General features: G+C 36.7%; 2 protein-coding genes across 2 annotated transcripts in view; both read left to right on the top strand.

Annotated features, from left to right (window-relative positions):
* Positions 1-462: 462 nt before the first annotated feature.
* Positions 463-9,142, top strand: sh3bp5la (SH3-binding domain protein 5-like, a). The gene is made up of 6 exons (XM_055197035.2): positions 463-1,048; positions 1,390-1,452; positions 2,140-2,268; positions 5,694-5,852; positions 6,003-6,176; positions 6,946-9,142. The coding sequence occupies exons 1-6, from the start codon at positions 824-826 to the stop codon at positions 7,510-7,512; spliced, it is 1,317 nt and encodes a 438-aa protein (XP_055053010.1). The 5' UTR covers positions 463-823; the 3' UTR covers positions 7,513-9,142.
* A 3,738-nt stretch (positions 9,143-12,880) lies between these two features.
* gabbr1a (gamma-aminobutyric acid (GABA) B receptor, 1a) overlaps positions 12,881-22,731 on the top strand; it is a 68,138-nt gene continuing 58,287 nt past the window's right edge. The window contains exons 1-6 of the mRNA XM_055197028.2: positions 12,881-13,167; positions 14,236-14,322; positions 14,804-14,868; positions 15,648-15,786; positions 16,217-16,402; positions 16,493-16,510. Of these exons, the coding sequence (XP_055053003.1) occupies positions 14,244-14,322; positions 14,804-14,868; positions 15,648-15,786; positions 16,217-16,402; positions 16,493-16,510 (487 nt within the window). The 5' untranslated portion in view covers positions 12,881-13,167; positions 14,236-14,243. The remainder of the gene's footprint in view (positions 13,168-14,235; positions 14,323-14,803; positions 14,869-15,647; positions 15,787-16,216; positions 16,403-16,492; positions 16,511-22,731) is intronic.

The following is a 22,731-nucleotide window of genomic DNA, read 5'->3' as shown; positions in this document are numbered from 1 at the left end:
CAAATCTTACACTGACCAAGTACAGCCTGTCCAGGAACATTAAATGAAAGTAAATTATATGTTAAGAAAGTAACACTTATTTTTTCAAACTGTAAATACTTCTCCAAGTGCCTTTAAATGTAAGATTTTTTGTTGTCCTTATTAAATTGTGTGTATGGTGAATAGCTTTGTGATTTGAAATATTTGAATTTTTCTGAGAGGAAATAAAATCTTTGTTAAACTTAACAATACGTCTCTTTCTCTTTCTAGAAACATAAACACGGTATTTACATTTAGTATCATGTTTGCATTTTTATATCATATTTTTATTTATTTAGCAGACGTACAAATGAGGAAGGAAATCGTTTATAAAAAGCAGCCAACGATATGCTAACTAAGCATTTCTCCTACGCTCTGTACGCAAATGCGTACATATTTGCATATTACATAACGTCAAGCTACAGTAGCTCAGACGGTTCAAAAAGCTCTCGTATCGCGTTTTCTATTTACCTCACGCAAGCATTTCGAATGAGTATTGAATGGCGAATGGAGAGCGACTGGGATAAACATGGGCAAATCTATGAACTGTTTGCGACTAAATGATAAATAGTTTAACATGAAGTCTTATTTAACAATTATTTACTATTCGGTGAATTGATAAGCTCATAATTCAGTTTTATAGTCAAGTCATTTACTTAGCAAGCTAACTCTCGTGGGCACCAATGAGGCGAAACGCGCTTAAAAAGACGCAAGTGTTCCGTTATTCGGTTTAGTTTGGGAACTGTCCGTTTATCGTTTCGTTTATCTCCGGCTATTTATCTTGAATATCAAAAGAGGCCTGTGAATGGATCCAACGCGTTTGCCTGAAAGTCTTGCGGGATCTGGAGGACATTTAGCGGAGGAGAAGACAGTAGATGATCGTGTAGCGGTGACTGATAATGGCCGAGAAGCTGATGGGGAATCGGAAAAAACTGAAGAAACTGAATTGGAGAACAAAAACTTAAACTGTCACGAGGAAAGAAGGGTCAATGGAGAACTGACTGAAGAGGAATTAGATCCCAGAATTCAGGTTATCTGACAGGCATCACAGTTTATCATTTGCATATTAAATTATTAAAATAGTTAAAATATAAATCTGATCAGTTCAAAGGGTTATATTTTACTAAGCACTTTTCGTCCTAAATCAGACAACTAGTTTGTACTGTAATAAAGTTAATCAACAGTAAACTGATGTTAAATGTAAGGCAGCAATATAAATGCAAGTAAATATATAAATACTCATCTTTAGGATTTCCTTAGATTACTGCTCTGCACATTCTTACCATTCTTACAAGTTTGATATACAATATATACACATTCACAACATAGTAACCCTTAGGCAACTCCCACCCTCCTGTTTTTTGGATCTAGGAGGAACTTGAGCATCTAAATGAGGCCAGTGTTGAGATCAATAAGCTGGAACTGGAGCTGCAAGTAAGTGAAATTACAAAATGGAAAGCAATGTGATGGCAGGAGGCTATGTCATGACTGAGTTCCCTGCATGATAGAAAAAAGAAAGACATGATTTGTCATCTTTAAAGGGACACTCCACTTTTTAAAAGAAATAGGCTAATTTTCCAGCTCCACTAGAGTTAAATATTTCGATTTTTACAGTTTTGGAATCCATTCAGCTGATCTCCGGGTCTGGCGGTACCACTCTTAGCATAGCTTAGCATAATCCATTGATTCTGATTGGACCATTAGCATCACGTTAAAAAAAACAAAGAGTTTGGATATTTTTCCTATTTACAATTTGACTCTTCTATAGTTACATCGTGTACTAAGACCGACGGAAAATTAAAAGTTGCGATTTTCTAGTCAGATATGACTAGGAACTATACTTTCATTCCAGCGTAATAATCTAGGAATTTGCTAATGTACCATCACTGCAGGAGGCGCAATGATATTATGCAGTGCCCAAAAATAGTCCCCTGCTGTTGAAAGTTACCAAGGGGGCTATTTTCCGATGCTGCGTAATGATAAAAAAACTATAAAAATAAAATGTTTAACTAGAGGAGCTGGAAAATGTGCCTATTTTCCAAAAAAGTGGAGTGTCCCTTTAATGATAATTTTTGTTATTAAGCTGTCACGAAGCTACATGTGTTTGTTGTTGTTGGTTAGGAGGTCCGATCCAGCCACAGAAGGATAATGAATGAATCTGTGCTTAAAATCAAAGCGAAGAGTTCTGAACTAGGGTCCTGTATCGAGAAGGCCCGGCCTTACTATGAAGCACGGAAAAAAGCAAAAGAGGTAGGGAAGCAACCATCATCTGTCACAATGACATCTCTCTGTTGATGTCATTGTTAGTGATAATTCTTTTTGCATCTTAACCTCCAAAGACCTCATTTATAAAGCGTGCGTACGCACAAAACACGCAAAGGTTGTGATCTATAAAAAAACCTAATTTGACTGGAGAGTGGGGTTGCAGGGTGGGACCTGAGGATGATTCATGTACGCACACTTGCAGGTGACCTGTAATTTATATAAGTTTTATAAGTCTTAAAGCTCCCGTTCTGTCAGTGATTTTGAAGCTTTGATTGTGTTTATAGTGGGCAATATAACATGTGTTCATGTTTCACGTGTAAAAAAAGCGGTATTTTTCACACAATTTACTTATCTGTATAGCGCTGTTTTCACTGTCCTCAAAACAGGCTGATGTCTTCCTTGTTATGTTAGGTCCCTCCTTTAGAAATATGTTACGAGATCTGATTGTGTAGTTTGTTTAGTGTGCTGTGATTCGATAGCAGCTTAGCTTAGCAGAGCCGTTTGAGCCAAAGCTGGTGACTGACGTATTCATGTGGGAGGAGTTTAGTCAACAAACTGTTTTACTGACGTCATTAAAGCAGGAAATAGAGGGCTGTAGTCCAAACCGGCCGTTCGTTGTAGGCTTTTAAAGAGGAATTCTATTGAAGAAAATATATTGCCTGGCAGTGAACTTTGAGCTTTATCATTTTACAGGTATTATTTATGCTATTATAGCAACATTACACACTAACTAGGGTTTAAAAAATGGTATCAGGAAGAACGTGACCTTTAATGTTTTTTTGGCATGTGCCATTTTTGGCTTTTGTGCGTACATAGACTTTTAGTAAGAATCCTATGCACAGTTTTATAAATGAGACCCCTGGTGTGTCCACATACGTGGACATCACCATTTTTGTTGTTTGTATCATAAAACTTAATTCTGTCTATCTGGAACCTGTTGTACACAAACGTGGACAATTACACTGCTTCATGTTCAATGAAAAATATTTGGTTATTTTATTTATTGGTTCTTCCTAACCCCAAAATAGCTGGAAGAAATCTGAAAAAAGACAAACCAAAGCTCGGGTCTTAGGAGGTTAACTTGTATCAAGTGTAAAATCTTATTAGGTCTCATTACGTACGTTTTTCGTATTCATACACACATTTGAACTTCTTACGAAAACTTTTCACCTAATTCACAAAGGTGCGTCAAACATGAATTTGTTCCTCTGCTAGTTCTTACATTTGTGAATTTGGAGTGTTCTTGCACAAGGTTGGCAATTTGCATAATACACGCCCAGAGCAGTTTTAGAGCAGTTTGACACTGAAGCAAAATAGCTAGAAAAGAAATCCATGGTCATGTATTTATAATCAATAAAGTTCTGTTTTGCTTCGAATTTTGGATTTGAGAGGTTTGGCTGTCGGTGGAGGATGCCAGATGTCTTGTGTATTCACGGGTATTGGTTAAAAGAATTACATGAGATGCAATAACGAAGACTTAATATGACTTCACCGGAGACACGCATCGGTATAGAAAATAAAACTGACAGGAGTCATAGATTGAGTTATTGACGTTTGGACTTTTCATTACATTACGTTTAGTTTACATTACCATTACCTTTCTTTAAAAAATTCAGATAATTTACTCACCCCCATGTCATCCAAAATGTTGATATCTTTTTTTTTTGTTCAGTTGAAAATAATTTTTTTTTTTTTAAATAAAACATTCGAGAATTTTTCTCAATTTAATAGAATTTATTGAACTTTAATAGTTTACAGTTTAAAATCGCAGTTTCAATGCAGCTTCAAAGGGCTCTAAACGATCTCAAACCAGTCATAAGGGTCTTATCTAGCAAAATGATTGTAATTTTTTTGCCAATAAAAATAAAAATATGCACTTTTAAACCACAACTTCTTGTCTTGCACCAGCCGTGTGATGTGCCAGTGGGGCCTAACGTAATGCGTAAGCATGTCAAAAGGTCACGCGTGATGTATGCGAATATATTATTATTATTATTATTATTATATACATATTATAATATAAAATATTATAATATATATATAAACATTATTATATGCATTACATTATAATTAGCCTAGTATTTAATTAATAGCATATGTGATTATTGCGTACTTGTGGTATTATTTGTTCTTGAATTTTTTTCATATATTTAGAAGAAATTTGGTTCAAAAGTTTATGTTGAATCATGATTTGTTTGTAAAAGCATTGCACACAAATTTGTGAGTATGCATGCTTAGTGAATGAGATCCAGTGTCTTTACAACCTTCATCTTTTTAATTATTGTGTCTCTTAAAGGAATATTCCATTTTCTTAAAAGAAAAATCCAGATAATTTACTCACCACCATGTCATCCAAAATGTTGATTTCTTTCTTTGTTCAGTTGAGAAGAAATAGTTTTTTTGAGGAAAACATTGCAGGATTTTTCTCATTTTAATGGACTATAATAGACACCAACAATTAATACTTAACTCAACACTTAACAGTTTTTTTCAACGGAGTTTCAAAGGACTCTGAACAATCTCAAACGAGGCATAAGGGTCTTATCTAGCAAAACGATTGTCATTTTTGACAAGAAAAATAACAAATATACACTTTTAAACCACAACTTCTCGTCTAGATCCGGTCCAGCGCGACCTAACGTAAATGCGTAGTGACGTAGGGAGGTCACGTGTTACATATATAAAACGCACATTTGCGGACCATTGTAAACAATAAACTGACACAAAGACATTAATTAGTATCGGTTGACATACAACAACGTAGGAACGGCCCTTTTTCTCAAGACTTGTAAAGACTGGAGCGGAGTTTCGCGTTCGTCCTCTGTGACCTCTTGACGTCATGACGTATTGCGTCGGGTCACGCTAGCGCATCACGACCGGATCTAGACGAGAAGTTGTAGTTTAAAAGTGTATATTTGTTATTTTTATTGTCAAATAATGCCTCGTTTGGGATTGTTTATAGTCCTTATACGTGTTGAGTTAAGTGTTAATTGTTGGTGTCTATTAAAGTCCATTAAAATGAGAAAAATCCTGCAATGTTTTCCTCAAAAAACATAATTTCTTCTCGACTGAACAAAGAAAGACATCAACATTTTGGATGACATGGTGGTGAGTAAATTATCTGGATTTTTCTTTTAAGAAAATGGACTAATCCTTTAAGTAAAGCGTTTTTTGTTTCATTGATTCAAAGCAGCTTTACAAAAAGACAAAAAAAAAATGAAAATCTTGGAAATGATTAAATGTAAAGTAATGTGTATATATAATAGAATATATGGTATTATTGCCAATTTTCTTGTCCTTATAAATAGATTATAATCTAATAAAACAGATGTCATATTTTTGTCAAATTAAGTGCACCAAACACCTACTAAACTAAAACAGTATCTTGTGATTGGATGTAATCCTTTCAGGCCCAGCAGGAGACCCAAAAAGCCGCGCTCAGATTTGAGAGAGCCGTCTCTTTGCATGTGGCTGCTCGGGATATGGTCCACGTGGCTGAACAGGGCCTCACCACTGTTAAAACACTGGATCCAGCCTGGCAAGAGATGCTGAATAATGCCACATCAAAGGTATTTCACCTTCTTTGAGCTCTCTGGTACGTAATGGTACTCTACTGAGCATTGCATTACACCCCTTTCACACAGCAAAAAATGTCTCTATAACCACGAATACCTAGGTTTAGGTGTCCAAGATTAATATTCAACTTTTATGGCGTCTAGGTGAACGAGGCAGAGGACGAGCGTGTTAAAAGCGAACGCGAGCACATGCGGGTCACTCAGCTGTGTCAGGAGGCAGAGGCTCATGTGCAGGAGCTGCAGAAGTCACTCAAGAGAACCATTGCGAAGTCCAAGCCTTATTTTGAGCTCAAGAACCAGTTTGACGAAATGCTGGAGGTTGGTTTTATTTGAGATTTTGTTACAATAGTGTGGAAAAAAGATTGATGTAAAGAGGCCAACTCTAAATAAACTTTTTTTTACTCATTTGCACATTATTCCAAACCTCTGTGATGTTTTTACTTTTGTGGAAGGCAAAAGGACATTTTCAGATGCTGTCAAGTAATATTGGCAAGGTTGATTATCATTCTAGGGTTTTATTTAGGGCTTGATGGCCATAGTTACAATAAACCCTCATATAAGGCTGCATCCACAGAAATAAACATCATATTGGTTTAGAATAAAAAAAAAATGTGACAACCAAATAAGGTTTAAAGGACAACAATCAATATTTTACTATGTTCTTACCTCGGCTTGGATGTATTAATACATGCCTATCTTTATTCGATGCGTGCACTTTTGGTCTTTGTGCGGCGCGTCATGAATGTGTTGGCATTTAGCCTAGCCCCATTCATTCCTTAGGATCCAAACAGAGATGAATTTAGAAGCCACCAAACACTTCCATGTTCCATGTAGTTAAACGAGTAAGTATGGTGGCACAAAATAAAACTTTTGTTTGGAGCCATAGGAATGAATGGGGCTAGGCTAAATGCTAACACATTCATGACGCACTGTAGAAAGATTAAAAGTGCACGCATTGATAAAAGATAGGTATGTATTAATTCATCTAGGTTGGGGTGGGAACATAGTCAAATATTGAAAAAGGTGATGTTTTCCTTTTATAACCCAAAAACTGCCTTTAGTTGCTATTTAGTTGCTATTTTTGCAGGAGCACAAGTCAAAGATTTTAGAGCTAGAGGAACAGATTTCCAAAGCCAAGATAAACTATTCCAACACCTTGCGGCACCTGGAAAAAATAAGCGAGGAGATTCATGCCCAGAGGGTGCAGGACCAACCAAAGGATGAACCAATCAAAGCATGCGGTGGGCGGAGTCCTCCTGTAGGGGCAGAGACAATAAACAGCACAGGTACTGAAGGCGGAGCCTGTGGAGACCACCCCAGTCCAAATGATTTGCTGGATGGGAAAGAAGGCGTGGCTAATGCTGTGGAATGGGTGGAGACACATAATACCTCCAGGTGGGGAGACATGGGAAGAGCTGAGGTACAGAGATCTGGTTCGGACTCTCTTTCCATCGTCAGCTTGCAGACCGTCAACTCGGATCTTGAAAAGTGCGACTCGGTTGAACACGTGGGTCAACTTAGCAGTGATGTTAGTTATTCAGGTGAAGAGGGTGAAAGAGACGGGTTGGAGAGAGGTGAGGGGCGGGCGAGACACAAAAGCGTCGACATTTCAGAGGAGTTTCTCAAGCAACACAACAGAAGCGTCAGTTTGTGAGCGTACATCAGTAATGTTTTATTGTTTATGTAGATGAAGACCTTTGTTTTCTAACTTGATTTGCAAGTTGTGTTATTTATTATTTGACATTTTGTATAAATACTTGAAAAGGAGAAAGACCAAATACAATGAAAGAGTTTTTATATTATAAAATATAGTTTGTGCCTTTGAGCATCTTAAGTGGTAAATAATAAATGATGGTGTTTTTAGTTAATAAAAGCACTATTAATGCTTTTATTAGCTTTATCAAAAACGTTACACATAAGATACCATTTTAATCCTAAAAAGCACCAAGCGATTTCCTATGCAAATGTGTAAAATACTCTTATGAAGTCTTAAAGGGACACTCCACTTTTTTTGAAAGTGGGCTCGTTTTCCAGCTCCCCTGGAGTTGAACATTTGATTTTTGCAGTTTTGGAATCCATTTGGCTGATCTCTGGGTCTGGCGCTGCCACTTTTGGCATGGCTTGGCGTGGTCCATTGAATCTGATTGGACCATTGGCATCGTGCTCAAAAATAACCAAAGAGTTATTTTTCTTATTTAAAACTTGACTCTTCTGTAGTTACATCGTGTCCGACAGAAGACCGACAGAAAATTAAAAGTTGTGATTTTCTATGCAGATATGGCTAGGAACTATACTCTCATTCTGGCGTAATAATCAAGAACTTTGCTGCCATAACATGGCTGAAACAGGCGCAATGATATTACGCAGCAGCCGAAAATAGTCCCCTGCTATTGAAAGTTACCAAGGTGACTATTTACCATCGCTCTTAGTACACAATGTAACTACAGAAGAGTCACGTTTTAAATAGGAAAAATATCGAAAATCTTTTTCATTTTTGAGCACGATGCTGGTGGTCTGGTCGGATTTAGTGGATTGTGCTGAGCTGTGCTGGAAGTGGTACCGCCGGACCCGGAGATCGGCTGGATGGATTCCGGAACGGAAGGACTGGAATGTTTGGCTCTAGAGGAGCTGGAAAATGGGCATATTTAAAAAGAAAAGTGGAGTGTCCCTTTAATAACTGACATTAATATAACTGAAAACATTTTCATTTAGAAAAGATGGTACTGCCTGCACGTGAACTATTGTTAACGTACTTGTACGTTTTTATTCTAATGAACATTGCCTCATATTTTTTTTATTTCAATTTCAAATGACATTCCTATATTGGTCTTATGCTTTGGCTGCACATTTTATCCCAACTGACACACACTAACATATTTTTGTGTAGTGTACTTCGCTAAGCATGCATCAGATGTGCTTTATGTTTATAGTGTGGTCTTGACTTTTCGATCAAGAGGTTTTATGAGAACCGTTATGCTGATTTTGTGCAATCAGAAAGATGAAGTGCTGAATATTTTTTATTTTTGATGCAGGTTTTGAAATACACCTGCCATGGCTGTGTACGACAATCACTTTTCTATTTTTCAGAATTGAATGTTCGTTGTAAGTATCAAGCGATTCAAGTATGATATGAAACTTTCCCCCCATTATCTCATGTTTTTTATGTGTGCTTTATATTGTTGACTCTCTGTGGGAGCATCAGATGTGTTTTATTATTGTTCTGTATGATGATGTGCACACCAGTGACGTTTGACTGAACAATAAATTCATATCATCTTAAAAAATGTTGGCATTCTGTAATTTTACACCAATTTGGGACATGTCATTACTGAGATATTGGTCAGAATGATACATGTTCACATTGTGAAAATAAAGTTTGAAAATAAAGAAATGAAAATCTTAAAATAAATGTGATGGTCAGGGGTTTATTTTTTTTATTTCACCTTTGTATCTATACACCATAAGAAATATCTATATTTTGCCATATTAATATGAAAGCTTAAAGGGATAGTTCAGCCAAAAATGAAAATTCTGTCATCATTTACTCTCATGTTGTTACAAACCCGCATAAATGTTTTTGTTCTGATGAACACAAAGGAAGATATTTTGAGAAATGTTTCTAACCAAACTGTTCTTGATTCACTTCCATAGTAGGAATAAAGAATACTATTGAAGTAAATGGGGTCCACGAACGGTTTGGTTACAAACACTTTTCATTTTTGTGTGAACTATCCCTTTAAAGAGATAAAATTCTTAAAATTCTGTCATTATTTACTAAACCTCAAGTTGTCCCAAACTTTTATTTGTTCTGTTTAATGCAAAGGATGATATTTTAAGAATGTTGCAGATCTGGGGCATCATTGACACCAAGTGAATGGTGCCCCAGATTTGTTAGGTTGTTAACAAGGATAGTTCACTCAAAAATGAAAGTTCTGTCATCATTTCTCACTCTCATGTTGTTACAAATCCGAATACATTTATTTTTGTTCTGATGAACACAATGGAAGATATTTTGAGAAATGTTTGTAACCAAACTGTTCGTGGACCCCATTCACTTCCATAGTAGGAAAAAGAATACTATTGAAGTAAACGGGGTCCACGAACGGTTTGGTTACAAACACTTTTCATTTTTGGGTGAACTATCCCTTTAAAGAGATAAAATTCTTAAATTTCTGTCATTATTTACTAAACCTCAAGTTGTCCCAAACTTTTATTTGTTCTGTTTAATGCAAAGGATGATATTTTAAGAATGTTGCAGATCTGGGGCATCATTGACACCAAGTGAATGGTGCCCCAGATTTGTTAGGTTGTTAACAAGGATAGTTCACTCAAAAATGAAAGTTCTGTCATCATTTCTCACTCTCATGTTGTTACAAATCCGAATACATTTATTTTTGTTCTGATGAACACAATGGAAGATATTTTGAGAAATGTTTGTAACCAAACTGTTCGTGGACCCCATTCACTTCCATAGTAGGAAAAAGAATACTATTGAAGTAAACGGGGTCCACGAACGGTTTGGTTACAAACACTTTTCATTTTTGGGTGAACTATCCCTTTAAAGAGATAAAATTCTTAAATTTCTGTCATTATTTACTAAACCTCAAGTTGTCCCAAACTTTCATTTTTCCTGTTTAATGCAAAGGAAGATATTTGAAGAATGTTGCAGATCTGGGGCACCATTGACTTCCATGGTAAAAACATAACACTAAGTGAATTGTGCCCCAGATCTGTTTGGTTGTTAAAGGGATATTTCACCCAAAAATGAAAATTCTGTCATTGTTTTCTTACTCTCATGTTGTTACAAACCCGCATAATTTTTTTTTGTTCTGATGAACACAAAGGAAGATATTTTGAGAAATGTTTCTAACCAAACCGTTCGTGGACCCCATTCACTTCCATAGTAGGAAAAAAGAATACTATTGAAGTAAATGGGGTCCACGAACGGTTTGGTTACAAACCCTTTTCATTTTTGTGTGAACTATCCCTTTAAAAAGATACAATTTTTAAAATGCTGTCATTATTTAGTAAACCTCAAGTTGTCCCAAACTTTCATTTTTCCTGTTTAATGCAAAGGAAGATATTTGAAGAATGTTTCAGATCTGGGGCACCATTGACTTCCATGATTTAAAAAAAACATAACACCAAGTGAATTGTGCCCCAGATCTGTTTGGTTGTTAAAAAGGATAGTTCACCCAAAAATGAAAATTCTGTCATCGTTTTCTCACTCTCATGTTGTTACAAACTCACATACGTTTTTTTGTTCTGATAAACACAATGGAAGATATTTTGAGAAATGTTTGTAACCAAACTGTTCGTGGACCCCATTCACTTTCATAGTAGGAAAAAAGAATGTAATTTAAGTAAATGGGGTCCACGAATGGTTTGGTTACAAACACTTTTCATTTTTGGGTACTATCCCTTTAAAGAGATAAAATTCTATCATACTTCAAGAATGTTTGTATCTATGCAGATCTGAGGCACCATTGACTTCCATGGTAAAAAACATAACACTAAGTGAATGGTGCCCCAGATCTGTTTGGTTGTTAAAGGGGTAGTTCACCCAAAAATAAAAATTCTGTCATCATGTTCTCATCTTCATGTTGTTCTAATCCTGTATGCATTTCTTTTTTCTGATGAACACAAAAGAAGATATTTTGATAAATGTTGGTAAGCACACAGCTGATTGTAACCATTGACTTCCATAGTAGGAAAACAATTATTATGGAAGTATTGTGATAAATGATGAAGATATTTAGATAAATGATGGTAAGTTGATGGTACCCATATTTGTTTTTTCAAAATATTTTCATTTGTGTTCATCTAAACAAAGAAACTTGTACAGGTTTGGAACAATTTGAGAGCAAGTAAATGACAGAATTTTCATTTTCGGTCAACTATCCCTTTAAGGTGAGGCAGCATGGCCCCAGACCTGCTGTTCTTAAATGTTATCCTATCCAGACATGTAAATGTTACTTGTTTATTCCTGTAAATATACTGCCATTATAGATCTGCAAGGGCAGGTAAGGCAAGCTCTTCTCTGATAGGAAAGTTATTTATGCATATAACTGAACGGAGACACATTGACTGTAATTTATTCTCCCTGAAGTCATCTCTGCATTTTTTTTCTGACGTCTTTCACCACCCTGTCAGATTTTGTACACCGTCTGCTACCTTGCTGAGCTATTTGAGTGCCAAAATAGAAAAATAAATACAAAATGAGAAACTGATGGAAGTATTTCTCCTAGGATATTTGCAATATTATTTTCCTTGTTCTGTGTTTCCTGAGTCCATCAAAGTAAAGTTGCTTTCCAGTTTGTTCAGCCATGAGGTGGCACAAACATCACACGAACATCAGATATTTTTATTGGGAAATCAGTTAATATCTGTACGGTGGTAATACAGAATCTACGATTTTATAGCAAGTAAAAAATAACCTGGCAGAACAGACCAATAACTGAGGGTGCATGGTTTTGTCTCTTATTAATTATTAAATGTAAAGTATAAATAGACGACTGTGCCCATAAGGAATTATATATGAATTTTGAGGGCAGGACAACCCTCAGGTAAGACCTTGACATTTATTTGTATGTATGGACATACAATATGTGAATATACGTCTTGTTTGTAAACACTGTGTTTAAAATGTTACATAAAAGTGGAAACACTTTACAATAGGGTTTCATTAGCTAACATAAATCAACATTAATCCTTGTTACTAGTTAATACCACTTGTTCATATATTATATTGTAGCTTATTTAACAGATTTTAAACGTATTAGTAAATGTTCAAATTAAAGGAAATCCTGTAGTTAACTATTAATACTAATTAAAAAGTTAACAAATTAAACCTTATTGCAAAGCAACCTTTATTATTACTTAAAAAAGAAGACAAATACGACAAATTAAGAAATTTAATGTGTATTAATTTTGTTGAAAACAGTGTCTCGTGATGTAAAGATAACACGACGTATAGGCTGCTTCCCTCCGTGACGTCACAAGTAAGTGAGACTGAGGAAGGAGTGGAAAAAAGAAAAACGAGGAAGGAAGGAGAAATGATGCGCGCCGTCGAGCTCGTGCAGATCATGTATCTCTATGTAGCCTGCCTGTGATTTACACCTGCGATGATCTAACGCAAAGCAATACTAGTACATCTCTAAAAGCCATAAACTCAGGATATGTGATGCACAACCAAACCGCGAGCGAGCTTATATTTGCGGATATTGCACTTAAACAGTCATTGATCGGATCTCGTGTTTGTTTTCTTCGGCTCGGTACTGCTGGAGGTCGCACCGGGCCTTTCAGGGTTGTGAGTACATCACTTTTTAACCGATGCACGCGCTTCATTTGCATTTGCATCGTTTCGATGTTGTAGCTTAAAGCTGTTTGTGTTTGCGATGCTCGACCATGCATACTTCCTGTATATATATCACATTTAACAATATTATCGTGAAATATGTACTCCAAACTTCGTTAGCTCTGTCGCGGTAGATGTTAAACACTTCGCGTCCTGTTTGGTGACGACACACGAAGCCATATTTAAATAGAAACTTCATGAAAGCAGAGAGTTGTTGTTTTTAGCTAAATAAACGTTTTGTAATATTTAATATTGTGTAAAATTTAAACAATAAAGCATTAAATAGAAGTTTCGGGGGCCATATTAACATCTCAACATCCTTGTCCATGGTGCTGAAATGGTTCCCTAACGGGACCGTAACCTCTTAACAAACAAGTCGACCGTTAGAGCACCACACTCGCGCGCAGCTGCCACACTCTTCCAAAGTCTTAATATAATATAATTTGTGTTTTATTTAATAAAAAATAGCAGTAAAATAGTTAAGAAAATGTGTTCAGTGCAATGCAAACTAATCATTGTTAGTGCATGGTTTTCATGCGTGTTTTGGATTACTGTAATCTCTGTTTTGCAGCTGTGCTGTACAAATTTAATGAGGTGGAGCACAGTAGAGACCTGTTTAAAGTTTAACTGATCCCTCTGATCCACACCTCACTGAATCATCTCTCGATACCCAACTGTGAAGATCCCAAAGCTCTCCATCCATCTTGCCATCTCTCTCTCTCTCTCTCTCTCTATCTCTCTCTCTCTCTCTCTCTCTCTGTGTGTGTGTGTGTATAAAAGATGCATGTTTGATAGACCTTTGTGCCGTGTTTGTATTGCATGCTCTTGTTTGACCCTCCCTGGATTTGATTTTCCGCTTTGTGACTGGTTGAGGAAAAGCTCATGAAATCTTTACATACTGCCTCCATGTTCTGTGACTCCTCCACAACTGCGTGTGCTATAATTACAGTAGAAAGTAGGTTATTATTATATGTTTAACACATGAATCTCTCTCTCTTTCTCTTTCTCTCTTTCGTTCAGATGCAGTAATGGAACAGCTATTATTTCTTGTAATTTTGTACTTGCTTCCTACTCTCATCTCTTCCATACATAATTCAACGACCGGAGGTAATGTGTGTGTGTTTTTGTGTGGGCAGTTTCTGGGTTTATGTGTGTTGGGTATAACACTACAGATGGGAGTTTTATAGTGTCCTTATCTCTAATGTCTAAAGTGGTGCACTTCAATTTCTTTGTGAGGGCTAAATGTTTCAGTACTGTGAACTGAGTTTCATGGATGTCAAACTCTCCTCTGCCCTCATTCCTCGTGGGATCATGTTTCTGCCGGAAATTGGACTGTGAAGCCACTTTTTCCTTTCATTGAAATAAATCAAGATAAAGCTATTTAGTGTAATGTATTTTTATATGACTATGACTCAGATTGCTCATCTTGCGGTTTAATTAAAATCGTTATCTCATGGCATAACACGGTTAACACTATTTTGGCAAAACAAAGTGGATATTTATCAACATAACCTGTCATTTTTGCGTAGTGTGTGCATGTATAATTAAATATTTCAACTTTTCTTCTGATTTTCATTCTCTTTTTTAGGATGTGCAATAATTCGTCCCCCCAGAGATGGAGGGATTCGCTACCGAGGACTGACTCAGGAACAGGTGAAGGTTTACACTAGCACATTAAAGGGACACTCCACTTTTTTTGAAAATAGGCTCATTTTCCAGCTCCCCTAGTTTTAAACATTTGATTTTTACAGTTTTGGAATCCATTCAGTTGATCTCCGGGTCTGTCGGTACCACTTTTAGCATAATCCATTGAATCTGATTAGACCATTAGCATCTCACTCAAAAATAAATAAAAGAGTTTTAGCATTTTTCCCAATTAAAACTTGACTCTTCTGTAGTTACATCGTGTACTAAGGCCGACGAAAAATTAAAAGTTGCAATTTATGACTAGGAACTTTACTCTCATTCTTGCGTAATAATCAAGGACTTTGCTGCCGTAACATGGCTGCAGGAGGCGCAATGATATTACGCAGTACCCCGAAAATAGTCCCCTGCTTGAAAGTTACCAAGGGGGACTATTTTCAGGCGCTGGGTAATATCATTGCGCCTTACTACACGGTGTTACTACAGAAGAGTCCAGTTTTAAATAGGAAAAATATTTTGAGTGCAATGCTAATGGTCTAATCAGATTACATGGATTGTGCTAAAATATGCTAAAAGTGGTAGCGCCAGACCCGGAGATCAGCTGAATGAATTCCAAAACGGTAAAATTCAAATGTTTAACTCCAGGTGAGCTGGAAAATGAGCATATTTTCAAAAAAGTGGAGTGTCCTTTTAAATTGACAGTTGTAAACATTAGTGTCTGTTTTGATGGGATGACTGTCTCTTAATAAAAAATTTATTAAAAAGTCCTGTATTCACTCTCTCTGTAGATCCGCAATGTGCAGATTTTGCCTGTAGACTATGAAATCGAATACATCTGTCGAGGAAGCAGAATCATTGTAGGGCCCAAGGTTCGAAAATGCCTTCCCAATGGTGCTTGGACTGACATGAACCAGCTCAGCAGATGCTGTAAGTCACTTATGATAACCCAATGATATTGATTTATATTTGTGTATATTAGAAGGTTTTCTGGAATAACAAACATTTAAATGAAATGTTCATTTATGTATTTAAATGGTAGCCATGTAATGGGTGGAAAATGTGATAGATTAAATTGACTGTAGATTATCCATACATTACATATGTAATGCATATACAGGCTATAGACGACCTAATTATACATATGAAACAAAGGCAAAGAACCTATACTATATATGTGACCCTGCCTGTGAAAACCCACCTGAAGTAATTTTTTCATGATTGACTGTTTTCTCCATAAAATCATCCATTATAATGTAAAGAACATCCTGTGAAAATACAACCTTGATATCACTAAATAAGGTCAAAAGTGTGTAAGAAATGTTAGGATGTGTTAAAAGTGTGTTGTTGATATTCTCAGTGTTGGTTTGCCCTCGTTCGTGGATGTCTCTGGAGAATGGAAGGGTGACACTGCAGCCCCCTGGACCGCCAGTAGAGGGCACAGTTCTGCATTACACCTGCCATGCTGGCTTCTTTATGGAGGGTTTTAACATTTCTCACTGTACCAAACTGGGCAAATGGGACTCACCCAAACCAATGTGTGTGTGTAAGTATCTTTACAGTTTTATAGTTTGCAAACTCACAGTTGTAATTTTTCCTTATTTTTAACAAAATGTGTTCTGTCTTTTCCCATTAGATGACAGGAACTATACAGGTAAGACACATAATTATCTCAATGTGTTTATTTTAATTTCTCATATCTTACTTTGGAGATGAGATGATCTTTTCAAAATACAGAATTTATTTTGAAACCGGTTAATGAACATTTTAATGTTACACTGTAAAAAGTGAAAAGTTGGATCAAAATTACTTCAATTGGTAACACCTAAAACGTTTTTTCAACTTACATTTTTAAAAATGTTTTTAGATGTTACCAAATTGATCCAACTTCTCACTTTTTAGAGTGTATTAATGCTGGGTTGTTTTATAAGGGACGAACCCAGCTGTTGGTTAAATTAACCCAGAAAATGTTCATATTTAACCCAATAATGGGTTAAAATAACCCAGCATTTTTTGGCTACAAAAACCCAGCATAGGTTAAATCACAACCAAGTTGCTGGGTTTGTCCCTTTTTGACCCTTTTAAAAATATTTTTTTAGAATGTAGTTTGTTAGTTAATAAATGTAAAACCTTAAATAAATACATATAAACATAAATATGATAGTTAAAAAATAACGATTTTAATTTCTGGCAACTGGACGATAATATGTAAGAATTCTGGCTAAATGTCATTATTTTTTCAACCACAAGGGGGCTGTATTTTGCCATAAGTCATGTGAAAGCTATTTCTTTTTTAAAGCCATAGTTCACCCAAAAATGAAAATATCTTCATCATTTTCTCACTCTAAACCTGTTTGAGTTTCTTTAATCTGTTGAACACAGAGGAAGATATTTTGATAAATGATGATAATCACACAATAGACAGTACCCATTGATCTGAATATAGTATTTGTTTTCAGTGGTGGCCTGTGACTTTTTCGAGGGCACTCATAAAAACATGGTTTTAGCCCGTCATGTGTGTGGCTCACGTGAGCGTCTCTTTTATCATAAACCCTTTTAACTCTTGTGCAGCAGGCACATATTTTGACATGACGCATGATGCACATGGTTCACATAATGTACCGAACACATATTTTGACATGATGCATGATGCACATGGTTCACATGACGCACCAAATGCATATTTTGACATGATGCATGATTCGCATGGTTCACGTGATGCACCGAATGCATATTTTGACATGACGCATGATACGCATGGTTCACATGACGTACCGAACACATATTTTGACATAATGCATAATGCACATGGTTCACATGACGCACCAAACGCATATTTTGACATGACGCACATGGTTCACATGACGCACCAAACACATATTTTGACATGATGGGCATAGTTCACATGACGCACCAAACACATATTTTGACATGATGCATGATGCACATGGTTCACATGACGCACCAAACATATTTTGACATGACGCATCATAAGCATGTTTAACATGACACACCAAAGTCATATTTTGACATGACGCATGATATGCATGGTTCACATGACGCACCAAACATATTTTGACATGACGCATCATATGCATGGTTCACATGGCGCACCAAAGGCATATTTTGACATGACGCATGATATGCATGGTTCACATGACACACCAAACGCATATTTTGACATGACGCATGATACGCATGGTTAACATTACGCACCAAACGCATATTTTGACATGACGCATGATATGCATGGTTCACATGACACACCAAACGCATATTTTGACATGACGCATGATACGCATGGTTCACATGACGCACCAAACACATATTTTGACATGACACATTATGCACATGGTTCACATGTCTTACCAAACGCATATTTTGATATGACGCAGGATACACATGGTTCACATGACGCACCAAACGCATATTTTGACATGGCGCATGATACGCATGGTTCACATGACGCACCAAACGCATATTTTGACATGGCGCATGATACGCATGGTTCACATGACGCACCAAACATATTTTGACATGACACATAATGCGCATGGTTCACATGTCTTACCAAACGCATATTTTGACATGACGCATGATACGCATGGTTACCATGACGCACCAAACGCATATTTTGACATGACGCATGATATGCATGGCTCACATGACACACCAAACACATATTTTGACATGACACATTATGCACATGGTTCACATGGCGCACCAAAGGCATATTTTGATATGACACATGATACACATGGTTCACATGACGCACCAAACGCATATTTTGACATGACGCATGATACGCATGGTTAACATTACGCACCAAACGCATATTTTGAGATGACGCATGATATGCATAGTTCACATGACACACCAAACGCATATTTTGACATGACGCATGATACGCATGGTTACATGACGCACCAAACGCATATTTTGACATGACGCATGATATGCATGGTTCACATGTCTTACCAAAAGCATATTTTGACATGACGCATGATACGCATGGTTACATGACGCACCAAACACATATTTTGACATGACACATTATTCACATGGTTCACATGTCTTACCAAACGCATATTTTGATATGACGCAGGATACACATGGTTCACATGTCTTACCAAACGCATATTTTTACATGACGCATGATACGCATGGTTCACATGACGCACCAAACGCATATTTTGACATGATGCATGATATGCATGGTTCACATGACACACCAAACGCATATTTTGACATGACGCATGATGCACATGGTTCACATGACGCACCAAACACATATTTTGACATGACGAGCCACACACATGACACCCCGAACACATATTTTGACATGACGCGCATGGTTCACATGACGCACCGAACACATACTTTGACATGATGCATGATGCACATGGTTCACATGATGCACCAAACACATATTTTGACATGACGCGCATGGTTCACATGACGCACCGAACACATATTTTGACATGACGCGCATGGTTCACATGACGCACCGAACACATATTTTGACATGACACGCATGGTTCACATGACGCACTGAACACATATTTTGACATGATGCATGATGCGCATGGTTAACATGACGCACCAAACACATATTTTGACTTTACACATGATGGACATGGTTACATCATGCACCAAACACATATTTTGACATGACGCGCATGGTTAACATGACGCACCGAACACATATTTTGACATGACGCATGATGCACATGGTTACATGATGCACCAAACACATATATTGACATGACGAGCCACACACATGACACTCCGAACACATACTTTGAATTCGCGCCCACCAAGGAGAATAAGTCGCTGGCTGCCACTGTTTTTCCTACTATTGAAGTCAATGGGTACTGATTTGTGCTTACCAGAATAAGACTTTTCTTAATTTTTTTATAGCTGTCAATGGAATGTATTATTCCACATCTTTTCCAAACTAATTCATAGATTTTTACCAACATCACAATTTTTGGTTAAAATTTAATTGACTGTAATTTTTAGTGCTTCTACCATCTGCTTTTACATTTTAAAATATGCAATGTATAGTATCTCAATTATGAGGTTAAAAAGCTTGCATAACAGCTATTAAAGATACGTGCTTATAGTGCTCTTTAGTGGTATACCCTGTCTGACTGCGTGACATGTCAACTTCCCAACAAGTATTTCATGTCAGCTACTCCACTACAGAATCTTACAATTATTCATCAGACTGAGAGTCTCCCTAAACACTAAACATCTGCAGCCCTGACTGCATCAACCTCCAGCATCCCTCTTTCCAATTGCTCTTCTACCCTCTGTGTCTCTTTTCGTTTCCCCCCATTTCTTATTTAGACTATCAGTTTCTCTCTCTCTCTCTCTCTCTCTCTGTTAACTCTCAGTGAGAGCTCACCGCCTACTTAGTGCACTCTCAGCAGGCTGAAGATTAACACTCGGCCAAAGTGTGTAGCTGTGTCTATTTCTGCCCAATGTGTGTGTATGTGTGTGTGCATGAATGTAGTAGGTTGTGTTTGTATCTCTTCACAGTGCGTGTCCATGCATGTCTGCATATATTCACGCATGCGTATGTAACATGGTGATTGCATTCCTCTTCATATGCTTGTTTAAGGATAATTCAGCATAAAGGTCACCTTTTGGCATGCCAACGCTCTATAAAATCCTCTAATATGTTTACATACGATTCAGTTCATCTGCTAGCACTGAACCAGTATACGAAATTACTCTTTATTTGGATATATGTAATTGTCACATAAACATAGAGGTAATGATGTGGTCTCACAGGAGGAACTTCTGGCCTTTCTTTTATTAAATAACAGGTAAAGATCAGGACTGAATAATTAATGACTGACATATGGTGAGGGCAGATTCAAAGAGAGCTCCAAATGTCACAGAAGTATCTTGGGTCCTGGGTTCTGGGAGTCTCAAGTCATTAGTTTCAGCATTACTCTGCTGTTTTACTCTAATGAGAGTGAATGAGAGAAGAGAGAGATGCTGAGAGTTGTGTGTGCATGTGTTGTGTCCATAGACTTAAAAATGATCTTTGCTGCTTGTACAATTCACTTAAAATGAGCTATAATGCATCACGTTTTTTAAAATGTTTTGATAAAGGTTTATTTTTTTATTTTGTGCAATTCACTTTTGTTTATAAACGGACTTTATTCATTTGTGTTTGAACTACCTGAATAGTTTTCATTTGGATTACCTGAAACCTGGTATTGAATAGGGAAAGTATTAAAATTAAGTGACATTTTAAGTGGGTGTGATTTTTTTTTAGCAAGAAGGATACAGAGGTGTCTTGTTAGTGTTTAATAATGTGTTGGGATGTAGAGTTATTCAGAGTTTTGAGGGTTACCAAGTCAAATATATGAGAAACTCGGATGCAAAAGCTGCTAAACTCTACCGCCGTCAAAAATTAGATATTGACTGAATGCTCTCTCGACACGTATTATATGTTCCATAAATACTTTCGCTTCAAATCTGCTTAATCCAGACCTCAGGCCATCCAGAAATACCGCTTTGTTGGCAGAATTCATTAAAAGTCTGATAAAAAATGTTTAATTTACCAGAAAACATGTCAGATGCACTTTTCAGAGAGTTTTGAATCTGAGCTTTATATTTATTCGAAATATATGTTGTAGGAAATTCCCTAAAACACTGTTAAATCACCTAACCGCTGGATTTAAATATGGGATGCCCAAAATCGTTCCTAAAACAACATGACTTTACGGCAAGTCGTGTTATAGTCACGAAAAATTTTATACATTTGTTTGTGTCCATGGCACGAAATGCAGCTTTTTTTCATGCCTTGAGCACGAATGTCTTTTTCGTGTCAATAGTTTCACCTGAGGTTGGGGTTAACAATACATAAAATGACACAAAAAAGAAAGCCGTGTCACGGACACAAAAAACTATTTATAGAAATTTGTGTGAGTGACACGAAAAAGACATTCGTGCTTAAGGCACGAACCAAAGCTGAAAACAAAGTTTCTAGTATGGAAAACTGGGGTCACGCAAAGTGTTTGTCGGATGTTGCTGCCGAGGGTGGGCGGGAAGCAGCTCATCAAAATAATATTTGATTTCAACAATTTGTGCTTTTCAGTAGAGAGAAAGGTCAAGCGGTGACACTGCTTTTTGTAGTGGTCATAACACTCCACGTGATACGAATTCGCTGAAATATCGTCGTACGAGCTTACACTGAAAAAAAGAGATTTGTTCAATTTACCGATTTTTTTTTTAAGGTAAGTGGTTGCAAACAATTTATTTATTAAACAAAAGTTTTTTGTTTTGGTTTTCCAATTTTTTTGTTTAAATGTAGCTTAAATAAATTGATTGTGACCACTTACCTTAAGTAAATTGTAAATTGAATTAATAATTTTTTTATTGTACGTTTCCGGTCTGACGCATTCTCATGTGTGAGAATGGAATGAAAAGTATAGTGTAAGCGCAGGTTTTAGCACCAAAGCTTTAAACATGGCTGAAAACGGCAGACACCGTTGCCTGCGGCAACAAAGTACTTGATTATTACGCCGGAATAAGAGTATAGTTCCTAGCCACATCGGCCTAGAAAATCACAACTTTTAATTTTCTGTTGTTCTTAGTACACGATGTAACTACAGAGGAGTCAAGTTTTAAATAGGGAAAATATCGAAACTCTTCGAATATTTTTGAACGCAATGCTAATGGTCTAATCAGATTCAATGGATTGTGCTAAGCTATGCTAAAAGTGGTAGCGCCAGACCCAGAGATCTGCTGAATTGTTTCAAAAACTGAAAAAATCAAATGTTTAACTCTAGGGGAGCTGGAAAACATATGTATATATATAAATATATGTTTTCCAGCTCCCCTAGAGTTAAACAT

This window comes from Misgurnus anguillicaudatus, chromosome 24 (genome assembly GCF_027580225.2).
Source record: "Misgurnus anguillicaudatus chromosome 24, ASM2758022v2, whole genome shotgun sequence".
NCBI classification, from domain to species: Eukaryota; Metazoa; Chordata; class Actinopteri; order Cypriniformes; family Cobitidae; genus Misgurnus; species Misgurnus anguillicaudatus.
This window is presented reverse-complemented; position numbering and strand designations above follow the sequence as displayed.